This window comes from Nerophis ophidion, linkage group LG11, assembly GCF_033978795.1.
Source record: "Nerophis ophidion isolate RoL-2023_Sa linkage group LG11, RoL_Noph_v1.0, whole genome shotgun sequence".
Classification (NCBI taxonomy): Eukaryota; Metazoa; Chordata; class Actinopteri; order Syngnathiformes; family Syngnathidae; genus Nerophis; species Nerophis ophidion.
In genome coordinates this window covers 2,743,094-2,759,747 of record NC_084621.1, presented here as the reverse complement: position 1 = coordinate 2,759,747, position 16,654 = coordinate 2,743,094, and the positions used below count along the sequence as shown (strand labels likewise).

Below are 16,654 nucleotides of genomic sequence, written 5' to 3'. Positions count from 1 at the left end.
AGTCCGGTCTCATCACAAATAAAACTTGCTGTGATACAAAACTGATGAGATTCTACTGTACTACATCTAGGACTCTTTTTTTTTTTTCAAGTGTCGTATGCTGTTATTATAATTATATGCAATCAGGTCAAGAAGGCATAGTTTGTATTAGATTGTATTTGACACTTGCTGATGTATTATTAGTAGTGATTCTCAACTTGTGTGGACTTGGGCCTGTTTTATATAGAAAGCAGGCTTCAATCAATCAATCAATCAATGTTTACTTATATAGTCCTAAATCACTAGTGTCTCAAAGGGCTGCACAAACCACTACCACATCCTCGGTAGGCCCACATAAGGGCAAGGAAAACTCACACCCAGTGGGACGTCGGTGACAATGATGACTATGAGAACCTTGGAGAGGAGGAAAGCAATGGATGTCGAGCGGGTCTAACATGATACTGTGAAAGTTCAATCCATAATGGATCCAACACAGTCGCGAGAGTCCAGTCCAAAGCGGATCCAACACAGCAGCGAGAGTCCCGTTCACAGCGGAGCCAGCAGGAAACCCTCCCAAGCGGAGGCGGATCAGCAGCGCAGAGATGTCCCCAGCCGATACACAGGCGAGCAGTACATGGCCATCGGATCGGACCAGACCCCCTCCACAAGGGAGAGTGGGACATAGGAGAAAAAGAAAAGAAACGGCAGATCAACTGGTCTAAAAAGGGAGTCTATTTAAAGGCTAGAGTATACAAATGAGTTTTAAGGTGAGACTTAAATGCTTCTACTGAGGTGGCATCTCGAACTGTTACCGGGAGGGCATTCCAGAGTACTGGAGCCCGAACGGAAAACGCTCTATAGCCCACAGACTTTTTTTGGGCTTTGGGAATCACTAATCCTTTGAAGGCAGATTTCTTGCCGGGACATATGGTAAAATACAATCGGCAAGATAGGATGGAGCTAGACCGTGTAGTATTTTATACGTAAGTAGTAAAACCTTAAAGTCACATCTTAAGTGCACAGGAAGCCAGTGCAGGTGAGCTTGAAAACCACAAGGAAAGCATGTTGAATGGACAATTAAAAACAACAGACAGCCCAATGTCTTTACCATGAATTGATTGACGTGGACCCCGACTTAAACAAGTTAAAAAACTTATTGGGGTGTTACCATTTAGTGGTCAATTGTACGGAATATGTACTGTACTGTGCAATCTACTAATAAAAGTTTCAATCAATCAATCCTGACTTTACACCAGACCTGGGCAAATTAAGGCCCGGGGACCACATGCGGCCCTTTGATCTTTTCAATCTGGCCCGCCGGACATTCCCAAATAATTGTTTTAGATGTTTAAGATGGGAAGTGTAGCTGCCATGATGATGTGCACTCATGTTTTCTAATGACCGCAAGTCTTCAATTATATTAAGTCTTTCAATGGTTGGAATCTGCATCATATACTCGTTAACTATGGTCATCTAATTACTTACGATGGTCACTATGAGGTATGTCGGATTGTAGCTGGGGGGTTTTTTCACTGTTTGTTGCATTTTGGTTGCGTTTCGGTTGATTGAAAAATATGTTGTCAATATTTAGTGTTTTATCATTCATCATTAATATTGTACATCCCACATTCTTTATTTTCATATACATTCTGGGTGTCTTATTCAGTAAAAAAATGTAAAATTACATTCCGTTTTTTAAGGCGGTTTGTCATAACGTTTTTAGCTTCCAATCATTATTGTGAGGTTTTTTACAAACCCCGTTTCCAAATGACTTAGGATATTGTGTTTGATGTAAATATAAACGGAATATAATGATGACGCCCCTGCTTATTTTAGCAAGTCAATGCCAAGCCACATTCAGCACGTGTTACAACAGCGTGGCTTTGTAAAAAAAAGAGTGCGGGTACTTTCCTAGCCAGCTTGCAGTCCAGACCTGTCTCCCATGGAAAATGTGTGGCACATTATGAAGCGTAAAATACGACAGCGGAGACCCGGACTGTGGAACGACTGAAGCTCTACATAAAACAAGAATGGGAAAGAATTCCACTTTCAAAGCTTCAACAATTAGTTTCCTCAGTTCCCAAACGTTTATTGGGTGTTGTTAAAAGAAAAGGTGATGTAACACAGTGGTGAACATGCCCTTTCCCAACTACTTTGGCACGTGTTGCAGCCATGAAATTCTAAGTTCATTATTATTTGCAAAAAAAACAACTTTTTGAGTTTGAACATCAAATATCTTGTCTTTGTAGTGCATTCAATTAAATATGGGTTGAAAAGTATTTGCCAATCATTTTTATTCCGTTTATATTTACATCTAACACAATTTCCCAACTCGTATGGAGATATATTGGCCCCCAGACACACTTTTTTATCTAAATCTGGCCCCCCGGGTAAAATAATTGCCCAAGCCTGCTTTACACCATAATCGTGCAGATGTTACCTTGGGGGGGGGACATATCACAAGAAAGAAACAATGCATAAAAACAGGTCGTTGGGGCGCGTGTGTGCATCAGTGAACGTACACTCAGCTGAGTTGGGCATAATTTTAGACAGAGTTCTCGATTTCTTTTGCTCAACTTCCTGTTTTGTGGTCGGAAAATTTCAGATGGCTGATTTTGTGGCTAAAGAGGACAAAGTATTTTTAGCCGTTAAAAACCGTAACGCCACCCCGCCGGCACTCCTCCCCAGCTCCCTCAACCAAAACCTCCACAGCGCATCCTCACTGAGACCATTCTTAAATGAAAATGTCCAATTTGCTCTCAAAATACTCTTTTGAAATGCTCATTCTTACTAATGGTGTTATCGATCCTCGTTCATCTCACTCAAATGTTGGCATTGGACAGATGCGCACTGACAAGGCGATACAAAACTGAGTGAAAAATTGCTCTTAAACTACCTGCGTGCGTGCGTGTGTGTGCGTGTGTGTGTGTGTGTGTGCGACCTTTTCCGAGACGACAGAATGGCGCGGACATGATGGAGTGTGCAATAGAGGAAGATGAGCAAGACGGTCTGGCCATCGCTTTCAAAAGTGTCAAAACGTCAAGTTTCCAACCGCAGCTATAAAAGGGAAGTTAGACAACTGACAGAGAAGGACAGAAAAGGGTGGGCTGAGGGTCTGAACTTTCTTGATTTTCTGATTACAGCGTTAGTGTGCCATCAAAAGCTATTTTAAAGTCAAATTTAATTTTAAAAAAAAATGTTGTTTTAAGCAAGAGCGTGCACTTCAAAAAGAGCGAGGATTTCAAGATTGATTGTTTTTTATGATTACAGTACAACCTGTTCTATATTGAATACATTTAAAATAGAATAATTTTTTTTGTAATGCTCCATTTGTAGTGTAAAAATGCTCATTGTCATTGATTGGAACTTTGATTGATTGAAACTCATTTCTGTATTATTATTTATTTCGCTAACTGCTTCTTTGCTATCACTTTTACTATCATATTTGTACATATCCTATGTGCTGATGTTCTATTGTTGTGTTTTCTCTTGTTGTTTTTGTCTTTCTGTCTAATCCCCCTCTTATCCCCACAATTTCCCCCCATCTTCCTTTTTTTCTCTTTCTATCAATCAATCAATCAATGTTTATTTATATAGCCCTAAATCACAAATGTCTCAAAGGACTGCACAAATCATTACGACTACGACATCCTCGGAAGAACCCACAAAAGGGCAAGGAAAACTCACACCCAGTGGGCAGGGAGAATTCACATCCAGTGGGACGCCAGTGACAATGCTGACTATGAGAAACCTTGGAGAGGACCTCAGATGTGGGCAACCCCCCCCTGCTACGGCCCGGCTGCACCAAATGATAATATAAATAAAGTCAAATTCAAATAAGACAACAAGAGAAGTATCCTACACTTCTCTTTTGTAAAGTACATCTGAACAGCCGATATGGGCATCTACATCAACTATGTGATTTGCCTGAGAAGCTGGACAGGACACAAAAATAAAAAATTAATTACCATTTCTTTTTTTTAAACAGTCATTTTCTGCTTATTTTAACATTTTTCCAAGCAAAATCAATAAACACTAATCATGCTAGTAAATTATCTGCATGCATAACTCGAATTTACTGTGAAAAAGATGCCAATAATTTGACACAAATGCAATATTATTGTTAGAATGTAATAGATGAAAATGTTTTGAAAGTTTACTTGCATGAACATCATTTATTTGTTCAATAGTTTTATATTATCCCATTATACACCTGCTGTGAACCTGTCTTTATGTTTTATTTATTTATTTTTGATCATGTTCTGTTTGCTCGGTTCTCGTATTATCTTTAAACCTGCACTTTGGCTACCCCTGTTGTAAATTTTAAATGTGCTTTATAAATAAAGTTGATTTGATTCGATCTAAAGTACCATCAGGGTGTATTTTGAAGTGAAATCTGACAGTGAGCACTCAAGTCGTAGTCTCCTCACTCATCTTTTCGCTGACATATGATCACTGACTTTATAACAGCCTGATTCGCCTTCAGGTAACTATCCGCAGTTGAGGTAAAGGAGCGTGTGGCTCAAAATAAATTGTGTGATTAATCTGCATTTATCCATCGATAAAGCAATTATGTTTTGTGATCATACACAACAGTTAAAGCATTAACTTTGACAGCCATAATTACTTATACTTTGTGTATTTTTGATTCAAAATTGTAGTAAATTCTTGAGAATTATTTTTTGTATCACTATTTACAGCCTCCTGCGATGAGGTGGCGACTTGTCCAGGGTGTACCCCGCCTTCCGCCCGATTGTAGCTGAGATAGGCGCCAGCGCCCCCCGCGATCCCAAAGGAAATAAGCAATAGAAAATGGATGGATTGATATACTGTACAGCCTCTATTATTTTTGTTTTATGTCTACGTTCAGACATGTTTGATTTTTGTCTTTTTTTTGCACAGGGAAGAAAAAGTTTTCTATTCATATTAACATGTTTTTATTCTAAATAATAAACAATGTTTATGCCAGTAGGGTGTCACCTTATTTCTATTCCAATAAAAATGTAAGACTATTATTTTAGGTATGTTAGCAGAAGAAATAAATTATCATTTTTAATCACTTTAGTTATTTTTATTCCAAAAAATATAAAAGGTTTGTGACTACAGGCAAACAACTTCTGTATTGATAAAAAATTCAAGCGTTTATTTAGGTTAAAACAATGTAACAATCGACTTAAATAATAAAAGAAAATAACACATTTTAGTAGTTTTACATTTAAGATTCCTACAGAATTAAAAGTGCTATTTCATATATCAATAAAAAAAAGATGATTTCCTATTCTTTTTCTATCTTAAGTAAGCATTATGACATATCTACATATGTAATAAATGTGTACATTTTCTACCAATATCAATATCTTTTTCATATAACGCCATTAAATTCTCATGAGAACAGGCTGAATTTGCATTTATATGTCAATAAGAAATACAGCATTTACATTCTTGTTTTATGAAGACCATTTGGCATCTAATTATGTCAAATATCTTTCTACCTGTTGTAAGACCTTTTGCACAAAATCCTATTAAATTCTCCCACTACACATTGTAGTATAGTATTTTGTCACCCTGGGTGAAAGTATCACAAACCTCTCAGTGGTGGGATCGGAGGAGTTGAGAGGGTATTTGAGTTCGATGACGGTGCCATCTTTGTCCTGCAGGATGCCGTTGTCGGCCGTGTAGTATTCCACCAGCTCAGACAGCGTGGCAAACTTTTCCCCGCCGTAAAGGTCGTAGTAGTCTCCCGTGTTCTGGATGCGGATGTGGGTCACCTGCTCGCCCACCCTGATGAGGACCAACAACAGTTTATTGATGACGCACGTTAGGACATACAGTCCAATTTATGGAAGGCCTTAACCTGCATTTTTTAATCATATTAAGCAGAGGTGGATTATCATGAAGTACACTAGACAGTGGTTCTCAAATGGGGGTACTTGAAGGTATGCCAAGGGGTACGTGAGATTTTTTTTTAAATATTCTAGAAATAGCAACAATTCAAAAATCCTTTATAAATGTATTTATTGAGTAATACTTCAACAAAATATGAATGTAAGTTCATAAAGTGTGAAAAGAAATGCAACAATGCAATATTCAGTGTTGACAGCTAGATTTTTTGTGGACATGTTCCATAAATATTGATGTTTTTTTTGTGAAGAAATGTTTAGAATGAAGTTGATGAATCCAGATGGATCTCTATTACAATCCCCAAAGAGGGCACTTTAAGTTGATGATTACTTCTACGTGTAGACATTTTTTACAATTGAATCACTTGTTTATTTTTCAACAAGTTTTTAGTTATTTTTATATCTTTTTTTCCAAATAGTTCAAGAAAGACCACTACAAATGAGCAATATTTTGCACTGTTATACAATTTAATAAATCAGAAACTGATGACATAGTGCTGTATTTTACTTCTTTATCTCTTTTTTTCAACCAAAAATGCTTTGTTCTGATTAGGGGGTACTTGAATTAAAAAAATGTTCACAGGGGGTACATCACTGAAAAAAGCTTGAGAACCACTGCACTAGAATATTACATTTAGGAAATAATATTTATTTAAACAACTTTTAAAATAAACTTTTTTACTATAAATTTCAATTTGATAGTTTAAGTTTAAGCATGACAATTGTAAAAATAATTCATAAAATATATAAAATTTTTATAAAAAACAAACAGCCCATTTTTACTCTAACGAAAACGTGTCGGGTTTTTTTATTGCAATTTTTTCTCCCATTTATATTTCTAGCTAAAACTTTTTTTTTTTTTTTTAATAACTAGATTTGGATACGAACACTTTCCATTGGACGGCAACAATACCCTAATTTTCAATATTGCAGTTAATACTGCGCTGCTATTTACAATATATACAAACTGCTTAAACTGTAATCAGAACTAACCTGTTTATTGGTAATAAAACAAAATATTTTTTAAATTTTTGTACAAATCTATAAAGTGTGTTGTAGTGTGAGCGTATATTTTGGGACAGCTATTGACCACTTGTCCTTTAAAACAGCACAGTAGTGCATTGGTTCTCAACCTTTTTTCAGTGATGTACCCCCTGTGAACATGTTTTTAATTCAAGTACCCCCTAATCACAGCAAAGCATTTTTGGTTGAAAAAAAGAGATAAAGAAGTAAAATACAGCACTATGTCATCAGTTTCTGATTTATTAAATTGTATAACAGTGCAAAATATTGCTCATTTGTAGTGGTCTTTCTTGAACTATTTGGAAAAAAAGATGTAAAAATAACTAAAAACTTGTTGAAAAATAAACAAGTGATTCAATTATAAATAAATATTTCTACACATAGAAGTAATCATCAACTAAAAGTGTCTTCTTTCTTAACATTCCTTCACAAAAAAATAAATCTTTAACATCAATATTTATGGAACATGTCCACAAAAATCTAGCAGTCAACACTGAATATTGCATTGTTGCATTTCTTTTCACAGTTTTTGAACTTACAATCATATTTTGTTGATGTATTATTCAATAAATATATTTATAAAGGATTTTTGAATTGTTGCTATTTTTAAAATATTTGTAAAAAACCTCCCGTACCCCTTGGCATACCTTCAAGTACCCCCAGGGGTACGTGACGGACCCCCATTTGAGAACCACTGCAGTAAAGTACTTTATCCTCCATATTATGAATATTATTAATGCTTTCAAAAATGGATGAAAGAAATCAAACTATTGTATATTGTAAAAGCAAAAGGCAAGTATGATCCGGACACATGACGAAGTACATTGGAGTGGCACCTTTTCTTATTGCTACCATGATGAGTAATAAAAGTGGAAAACAGCAAGGGATTTTCTTTCTGAATCCAATTAGAATAATTCTCATCACATACACAAAGTTTGTGTTTTTGGGGAGTTAAAACATCACATCATCTTGCATACCCGTAAAAAAACAGCAGAATTCAAAGCACATAATCTTAGGAGGACTTAAGGGGAAAAAAGATGTAGACTTTAGTTCAGTTTAAAATATAATGACCTGACAGACAAGGAGAAATCCCCCACGTTCTTCTTGCTGGGTCGGGCCAGAAAGCTGCCGTGAATGCCCTGAGTCTTCAGCACTTCCTCGGCCTGCAGGCCTGTGATGTCTCTGTGGAACCACCTACATGGACACAAATGGACACGCGTTGACTACTGGTCTGATTGTCAACACTCAAAGCAACACAACAAAACACGTACAAGCAATGCTGAAGATACAAAAATCACAATTGGGCAACCTTAGTGGATGTATGTTTAAATATGACATTTGCATGCATTTCACCAAAATGCAACATAAAAGTTAGCAAAATATCCACGTATGTAGGGAATATCTAATTCACATTCATCAAAATTCTTATTTTTGCTAATCAAATCAGGCCTGATGTAATTCATAAATGTATGATTTCATTAATTGTTGCCATTCTATTCTTAAACAGATCTGAATTTGCTATAACTTGTCATGGAAAGTAGAGCACTAAGTATTTATTTTTTTAATTTTGACAGAAGATGTGCTTGTTCTGCATGCAATCACACGTCTGATCATGCCAAACACAAACATTAGATTAACATACATTCTGCTCGGCATCCTGATGTCATTCATCAATTTGCACATAAAAAGAATATATATAGGCAATTGTGTAGTAATATCTTGAAGCATTTCTATATATTAATATATACTCACTGTATCAAAGGGCTCATGTGGCATTAAATGAAGACAAGTTTGACAGCACTGGCTATCAGCAGCAGGGGACCCAATAAAAAGCAACCCAAAACGGGGACTGTAATCTATCAAGCTCGTGTATGAAGACATCTATTGAAGGTTTTTACATTTGCAAATATATGTAATTTACAATTGGGCTGGATAAATGTGAGTCCAACTTTCCAATCAATTGTCTTTCTGTACGTCTTTTCTCATTTATATCCATATATTATGATTTAATTTGTCTAATAATACATTTTTTTCTTTATTATACATTTTTTATATCTTTATATCTAAGTACCAGTACATGGCTTTCCTGCATGGACAAAGGCCGAGTAGGATGAAAAAAGTTATAATTATTATGATCCGTCCAGTGTTGTTTGAGTGTGAGTGTTCTGATCCGTATTCAAGCCCGGTATGTTTGGGAAAGGTAGGCATTAAAGCGTCTTGTTTTAGAGCAGTGATGTCCAACTGCTTTTCATTGAGGGCCACATGGCAGTTATGGCCACTTATCAGAGGGTCGCTTGCAACAGTGAATAATGGATGAATTTGCCTCTGGATTTCATTATTAATTAGGAATTGCTTTAAGTGGACTGTCTATTATACATTAAAAAATGTACAACATTTTACTGTAATATTGTTTTTTTACATACAGTAAATGGAAAAAGAGTACCACTGTTTTTTGGGGGGTTTTATGGAAAAAGCTGGCAGCTTATTTGCCAGAATTTCTGTGTTAAATTTGCATTGGTTTTTACAACATTATATTGTTAATGATAAAACAGTACAAGTTATTTTTTTATTCTGGCAATTTAGCTGCCAGTTTTTCTACCGTGAAAACAAATGTAGCGTCTTTCCATGTACAAATGTACAGTAATACACCATTAAAAACCACAACTGTAGATTTTACAGTCAAAAACTGGCACCTCGGTCAACAAAGTTTTTACGCAAAAATCAGTAGGCGTTTTTTTTTTCCAATTTACAGTGGCAACACTAAAATGGTCCCTAGTGTGTGAATGTGAGTGTGAATGTTGTCTGTCTATCTGTGTTGGCCCTGAGATGAGGTGGCCACTTATCAGAGGGTCGCTTGCAACAGTGAATAATGGATGAATTTGCCTCTGGATTTCATTATTAATTAGGAATTGCTTTAAGTGGACTGTCCATTAAACATTAAAAAATGTGCAACATTTTACTGTAAAATTGTTTTTTACACACAGTAAATGGAAAAAGAGTACCACTGTTTTTTTGGGTCGGTTTTATGGAAAAAGCTGGCAGCTTATTTGTCAGAATTTTTGTGTTAAATTTACATTAGTTTTTACAACATTATATTGTTAATGATAAAACAGTACAAGTTATTTTTTTATTCTGGCAATTTAGATGCCGGTTTTTCTACCGTGAAAACAAATGTACCGTCTTTCCATGTACAAATGTACAGTAATACAGTGGTCCCCAACCACCGGGCCGCAGAATAATTTTTTATTCATTTTTATTAAAAAAACAAAAAAAAGTATTTATTTATTTATTTTTTTTATTTATTAAATCAACATAAAAAAACCAATATACACTTACAATTAGTGCACCAACCACAAAAACCTCCCTTTTTCATGACAAAAACATCCCTTTTTCATGACAAACACCCCCCCCCCCCCGGGCCACAGGACAAATTATTAAGCGTTGACCGGTCCGCGGATACAAAAAGGTTGGGGACCACTGCAGTAATACACCCTTAAAAACCACAACTGTAGATTTTACAGTCAAAAACTGGCAGCTCAATCAATAGAGTTTTTATGCAAAAATCAATAAGCGTTTTTTTTGTAATTTACATTGATTTTTATAACATTATATTGTTAATGGTAAAACAGTACAAGTTATTTTTTTATTTTGGCAATTTAGCTGCCAGTTTTTCTACCGTGAAAACAAATGTACCGTCTTTCCATGTACAAATGTACAGTAATACACCCTTAAAAACCACAACAGTAGATTTTACAGTCAAAAACTGGCAGCTCGGTCAACAGAGATTTTACGCAAAAATCAGTAAGCGTTTTTTTTTTTTTTTTAATTTACAGTGGCAACACTAAAATGGTCCCTAGTGTGTGAATGTGAGTGTGAATGTTGTCTGTCTATCTGTGTTGGCCCTGAGATGAGGTGGCGACTTATCAGAGGGTCGCTTGCAACAGTGAATAATGGATGAATTTGCCTCTGGATTTCATTATTAATTAGGAATTGCTTTAAGTGGACTGTCCATTAAACATTAAAAAATGTACAACATTTTACTGTAAAATTGTTTTTTACATACGGTAAATGGAAAAAGAGTACCACTGTTTTTTGGGGGGGTTTTATGGAAAAAGCTGGCAGCTTATTTGCCAGAATTTCTGTGTTAAATTTGCATTGATTTTTACAACATTATATTGTTAATGATAAAACAGTACAAGTTATTTTTTTATTCTGGCAATTTAGATGCCAGTTTTTCTACTGTAAAAACAAATGTAGCGTCTTTCCATGTACAAATGTACAGTAATACAGTGGTCCCCAACCACCGGGCCGCATAATTTTTTTAAATTCATTTTTATAAAAAAAAAAAAAAAAGAAGTTTTTGTTTATTTATTTTTTTTATTTATTAAATCAACATAAAAAAACACAATATACACTTACAATTAGTGCACCAACCACAAAAACCTCCCTTTTTCATGACAAAAACATCCCTTTTTCATGACAAACACCCCCCCCCCCGGGCCACGGGACAAATTATTAAGCGTTGACCGGTCCGCGGATACAAAAAGGTTGAGGACCACTGCAGTAATACACCCTTAAAAACCACAACTGTAGATTTTACAGTCAAAAACTGGCAGCTCAATCAACAGAGTTTTTATGCAAAAATCAGTAAGCGTTTTTTTTTTTTTTTAATTTACAGTGGCAACACTAAAATGGTCCCTAGTGTGTGAATGTGAGTGTGAATGTTGTCTGTCTATCTGTGTTGGCCCTGAGATGAGGTGGCCACTTATCAGAGGGTCGCTTGCAACAGTGAATAATGGATGAATTTGCCTCTGGATTTCATTATTAATTAGGAATTGCTTTAAGTGGACTGTCCATTTTACATAAAAAAAATGTACAACATATAAAAATGAATAAAAAAAATTCAGCGGCCCGGTGGTTGGGGACCACTGTATTACTGTACATTTGTACATGGAAATACGGTACATTTGTTTTTACAGTAGAAAAACTGGCAGCTAAATTGCCAGAATAAAAAAATGTACCGTCTTTCCATGTACAAATGTACAGTAATACACCCTTAAAAACCACAACTGTAGATTTTACAGTCAAAAACTGGCAGCTCGGCCAACAGAGATTTTACGCAAAAATCAGTAAGCGTTTTTTTTTTTTTTCAATTTACAGTGGCAACACTAAAATGGTCCCTAGTGTGTGAATGTGAGTGTGAATGTTGTCTGTCTATGTGTTGGCCCTGCGACTTGTCCAGGGTGTACCCCGCCTTCCGCCCGATTGTAGCTGAGATAGGCACCAGCGCCCCCCGCCACCCCAAAGGGAATAAGCGGTAGAAAATGGATGGATGGATGTGGTAAAGAACAACGTAACGTTTATTGTCGTTTTTGTTAATTTGATGGGTAGTTTGCTGTAAAGTTAAGTATTTTTATTTAGACAAAAACGTGTTTGGGAAGTATGATAATATACTGTAATATTTGTTGCAATATGGGATACTATTAAAGTTTAAAATGTATGCAATTTCAAGCAGTATATATATTTTGTCCGTCAAAATTAAGAAAATCCATTAAAAAATATGAAGTACTTTGACACATATAATTTCCAGGTGTTTGCGGCCCAGATGAAATGATGTCGCCGGCCAGATTTGGCCCCTGGCCCTTGAGTTCTACACCTGTGTTTTAGAGATTCAGCGAATAAGCTAGCTGGATGTAGACGTGTCATAACTAATACGATTCATCCTCCTGCCAATGATCAAAGGTAAACACCACCTTGCACAAGACAGATGAAAATAAGAAGGTGAAATAAGCCAAACATGTAAGACAGGTTGCAGAAGTACGGTGGGAATACGCCTTCGGTGTGAATGTGTGTGTGAATGTGTGTGTGAATGTGTGTGTGAATGTGTGTGTGAATGTGTGTGCGAATGTGTGTGTGAATGTGTGTGCGAATGTGTGTGCGAATGTGTGTGTGAATGTGTGTGAATGTGTGTGTGAATGTGTGTGTGAACGTGTGTGTGAACGTGTGTGTGAATGTGTGTGAATGTGTGTGCGAATGTGTGTGCGAATGTGTGTGCGAATGTGTGTGCGAATGTGTGTGCGAATGTGTGTGCGAATGTGTGTGCGAATGTGTGTGTGAATGTGTGTGCGAATGTGTGTGCGAATGTGTGTGCGAATGTGTTTGCGAATGTGTGTGCGAATGTGTGTGCGAATGTGTGTGCGAATGTGTGTGCGAATGTGTGTGCGAATGTGTGTGCGAATGTGTGTGCGAATGTGTGTGCGAATGTGTGTGCGAATGTGTGTGCGAATGTGTGTGCGAATGTGTGTGCGAATGTGTGTGCGAATGTGTGTGCGAATGTGTGTGCGAATGTGTGTGCGAATGTGTGTGCGAATGTGTGTGCGAATGTGTGTGCGAATGTGTGTGTGAATGTGTGTGCGAATGTGTGTGCGAATGTGTGTGCGAATGTGTGTGCGAATGTGTGTGTGAATGTGTGTGTGAATGTGTGTGTGAATGTGTGTGCGAATGTGTGTGTGAATGTGTGTGCGAATGTGTGTGCGAATGTGTGTGTGAATGTGTGTGTGAATGTGTGTGCGAATGTGTGTGCGAATGTGTGTGCGAATGTGTGTGCGAATGTGTGTGTGAATGTGTGTGTGAATGTGTGTGTGAATGTGTGTGCGAATGTGTGTGCGAACGTGTGTGCGAACGTGTGTGCGAACGTGTGTGCGAACGTGTGTGCGAACGTGTGTGCGAACGTGTGTGCGAACGTGTGTGCGAACGTGTGTGCGAATGTGTGTGAATGTGTGTGCGAATGTGTGTGCGAATGTGTGTGCGAACGTGTGTGCGAACGTGTGTGCGAACGTGTGTGCGAACGTGTGTGCGAACGTGTGTGCGAATGTGTGTGCGAATGTGTGTGCGAATGTGTGTGCGAATGTGTGTGCGAATGTGTGTGCGAATGTGTGTGCGAATGTGTGTGCGAATGTGTGTGCGAATGTGTTTGCGAATGTGTGTGCGAACGTGTGTGCGAACGTGTGTGCGAACGTGTGTGCGAACGTGTGTGCGAACGTGTGTGCGAACGTGTGTGCGAACGTGTGTGTGAACGTGTGTGTGAACGTGTGTGTGAACGTGTGTGTGAATGTGTGTGTGAATGTGTGTGTGAACGTGTGTGTGAATGTGTGTGTGAACGTGTGTGTGAACGTGTGTGTGAACGTGTGTGTGACTGTGTGTGTGAATGTGTGTGTGACTGTGTGTGTGAATGTGTGTGTGAATGTGTGTGTGACTGTGTGTGTGAATGTGTGTGTGAATGTGTGTGTGAATGTGTGTGTGAATGTGTGTGTGAATGTGTGTGTGAATGTGTGTGCGAATGTGTGTGCGAATGTGTGTGCGAATGTGTGTGCGAATGTGTGTGTGAATGTGTGTGTGAATGTGTGTGTGAATGTGTGTGTGAATGTGTGTGTGAACGTGTGTGTGAACGTGTGTGTGAACGTGTGTGTGAATGTGTGTGTGAACGTGTGTGTGAACGTGTGTGTGAATGTGTGTGTGAACGTGTGTGTGAACGTGTGTGTGAACGTGTGTGTGAACGTGTGTGTGAATGTGTGTGTGAACGTGTGTGTGAACGTGTGTGTGAATGTGTGTGTGAATGTGTGTGTGAATGTGTGTGTGAATGTGTGTGTGAATGTGTGTGCGAATGTGTGTGTGAATGTGTGTGCGAATGTGTGTGTGAATGTGTGTGTGAATGTGTGTGTGAATGTGTGTGTGAATGTGTGTGTGAATGTGTGTGTGAATGTGTGTGTGAATGGGCCAATGTGGAAATACTGTCAAAGCGCTTTGGGCTCCTTAAAAAGTGGTAGAAAAGCTTTCTACAAGTACAACCCATTTCCCATTTACCAAATGTAATATAAAACATTTCTGCAAATGTTTCGGGATGAGTCTGTTTTACAGAAGTGCATAAACTAAAAATCCATCACATGATGCGAGAGAGATGAGGAAAAGAAACAGAGAAGTTGTCATATTTGCTCATCAAGCACAAAAAGCACTCACCGAACCATGATGTCGGCTCACAGCATCTGTGTCAGAACCCAATTAAGGTGGTTACCTGGTACCTGCAAGTTTGTACACAAAAAGCATCATTTTAGCTCTCATGAAAAACACATCACTAGGAAAAGTGTCAAAAAAGAAGCTGGTGACTTAAATTACCCGCTCTCTCCTTCCTGGCTCAGCTTGTGTGTGTGCGACCCGAACCAAACACTTCCTCTTTTTGACTTGTCCCTGAACGCAACTGAGCAACTCCTCTCTCTCTCTCTCTCTCACTCTGTCTCTCTTTCACTCTTCCTTCCTTTTTGTCACTCCTTTCACAAAATAGTGAAAGCAAACACAGGAACCAAAACAGCTGACAAGGACGGAATTCCAACAGGAGCAAAATGCAGGGAAAAAAAAAACATTAAAACAAATGATGAGAATCTTCAGCTAGACTTCTTCATGCTTTCTATGTAGGTTGCAATCATAAAAAAAAAAAACATTCCAACAAGCGCTGAATTAGATGAAAAATAAAATATGAGTTATTCTTCCTTTGCAGGCCAACAGTGGCTTGCAGGTGTGCGTTAATGTGTGAACACAAAGTTCACAGTACACTTCCTTATTTGTAGCTCAGCAACACTGCATGTATGCAAATCTATTTCAACACACACTAAAACACGACTGTTGTTTCCCGGCGTTGACGCAATACTCGTCCTAAACTTCATCAAATGAGATTTAATGGAACAGATGACAAAGTGGCTGCCCTTTGTTGGCATGTTCCAAATATTGTACAACAACAATAAAGTGCTTTATAGCAGTGATCTAAGCTTAAGTGACAAACTAAAATGAAACTAAACGCACAAAAAAAATAAACTTTTCCATGGTATCCACTTACCCACACCTCTTTGATGTTGTTCTTGACGCAGGAGGTCAAAACCGGGCTGAATGTTTCTGCAGAAAGAAAAAGGACACACTTCTTACGCACCACTTAAATCGCAGTTGGGCTCCCGCCCAGTCATTTTCGCCTAATTGCAAGGAGATAATATGCTTCCTCTTTTCTTTCTGCTGCACAGCTTCCGCCTACTCAATATTAGTCAAAAGTACTGGGACACCAAAAGGAGAAATAAATAGGAAGAAAATACGGACTTTCTACTAGATCAGGGGTCGGGAACCTTTTTGGCTGAGAGAGCCATGAAAGGCAAATATTTTAAAATATATAACATTTTTAACAACAATTACAACTGTCAGGTTCAAACACTGATGACATCTATTAAACAGACAAGAAGCAAGGAATTAAACAGAGACAGGAATCAATTTAGCTCAATGAGAGAAACCCGTAGACCTGTACACTTGTACAACTCTACGCCTCCTCGTTCATTTGGACTTTCCCAGATTACAACAACTAAATGTGTGATAAATAAATAAATGGGTTGTACTTGTATAGCGCTTTTCTACCTTCAAGGTACTCAAAGCGCTTTGACACTACTTCCACATTCACACACACATTCACACACTGATGGAGGGAGCTGCCATGCAAGGCGCCAACCAGCACCCATCAGGAGCAAGGGTGAAGTGTCTTGCTCAGGACACAACGGACGTGATGAGGTTGGTACTAGGTGGGATTTGAACTAGTGACCCTCGGGTTGCGCACGGCCACTCTTCCACTGCGCCACGTTGCCCCCATCTCCTATTCTTTTTAATGACATTGTTGTTCTATACTTTTGACCATTAATGCGACTTCTTCAACAGGTGCGTTAGAA

At 37.9% G+C, this 16,654-nt stretch overlaps 1 protein-coding gene across 4 annotated transcripts in view; it reads right to left on the bottom strand.

Annotated features, from left to right (window-relative positions):
• ptpn6 (protein tyrosine phosphatase non-receptor type 6) overlaps positions 1-15,941 on the bottom strand; it is a 35,778-nt gene extending 19,837 nt beyond the window's left edge. For 2 of the 4 annotated variants that reach the window (XM_061914882.1, XM_061914885.1), the window contains exons 1-5: positions 15,790-15,941; positions 15,075-15,267; positions 14,919-14,980; positions 7,974-8,096; positions 5,566-5,760 (exon numbers count right to left, since the gene is read on the bottom strand). In XM_061914882.1, coding sequence (XP_061770866.1) covers positions 5,566-5,760; positions 7,974-8,096; positions 14,919-14,926 — 326 coding nt within the window. In that variant the 5' untranslated portion in view covers positions 14,927-14,980; positions 15,075-15,267; positions 15,790-15,941. The remainder of the gene's footprint in view (positions 1-5,565; positions 5,761-7,973; positions 8,097-14,918; positions 14,981-15,074; positions 15,268-15,789) is intronic. The other 2 variants (XM_061914883.1, XM_061914884.1) reach the window with 2 other exon arrangements.
• Positions 15,942-16,654: the final 713 nt, after the last annotated feature.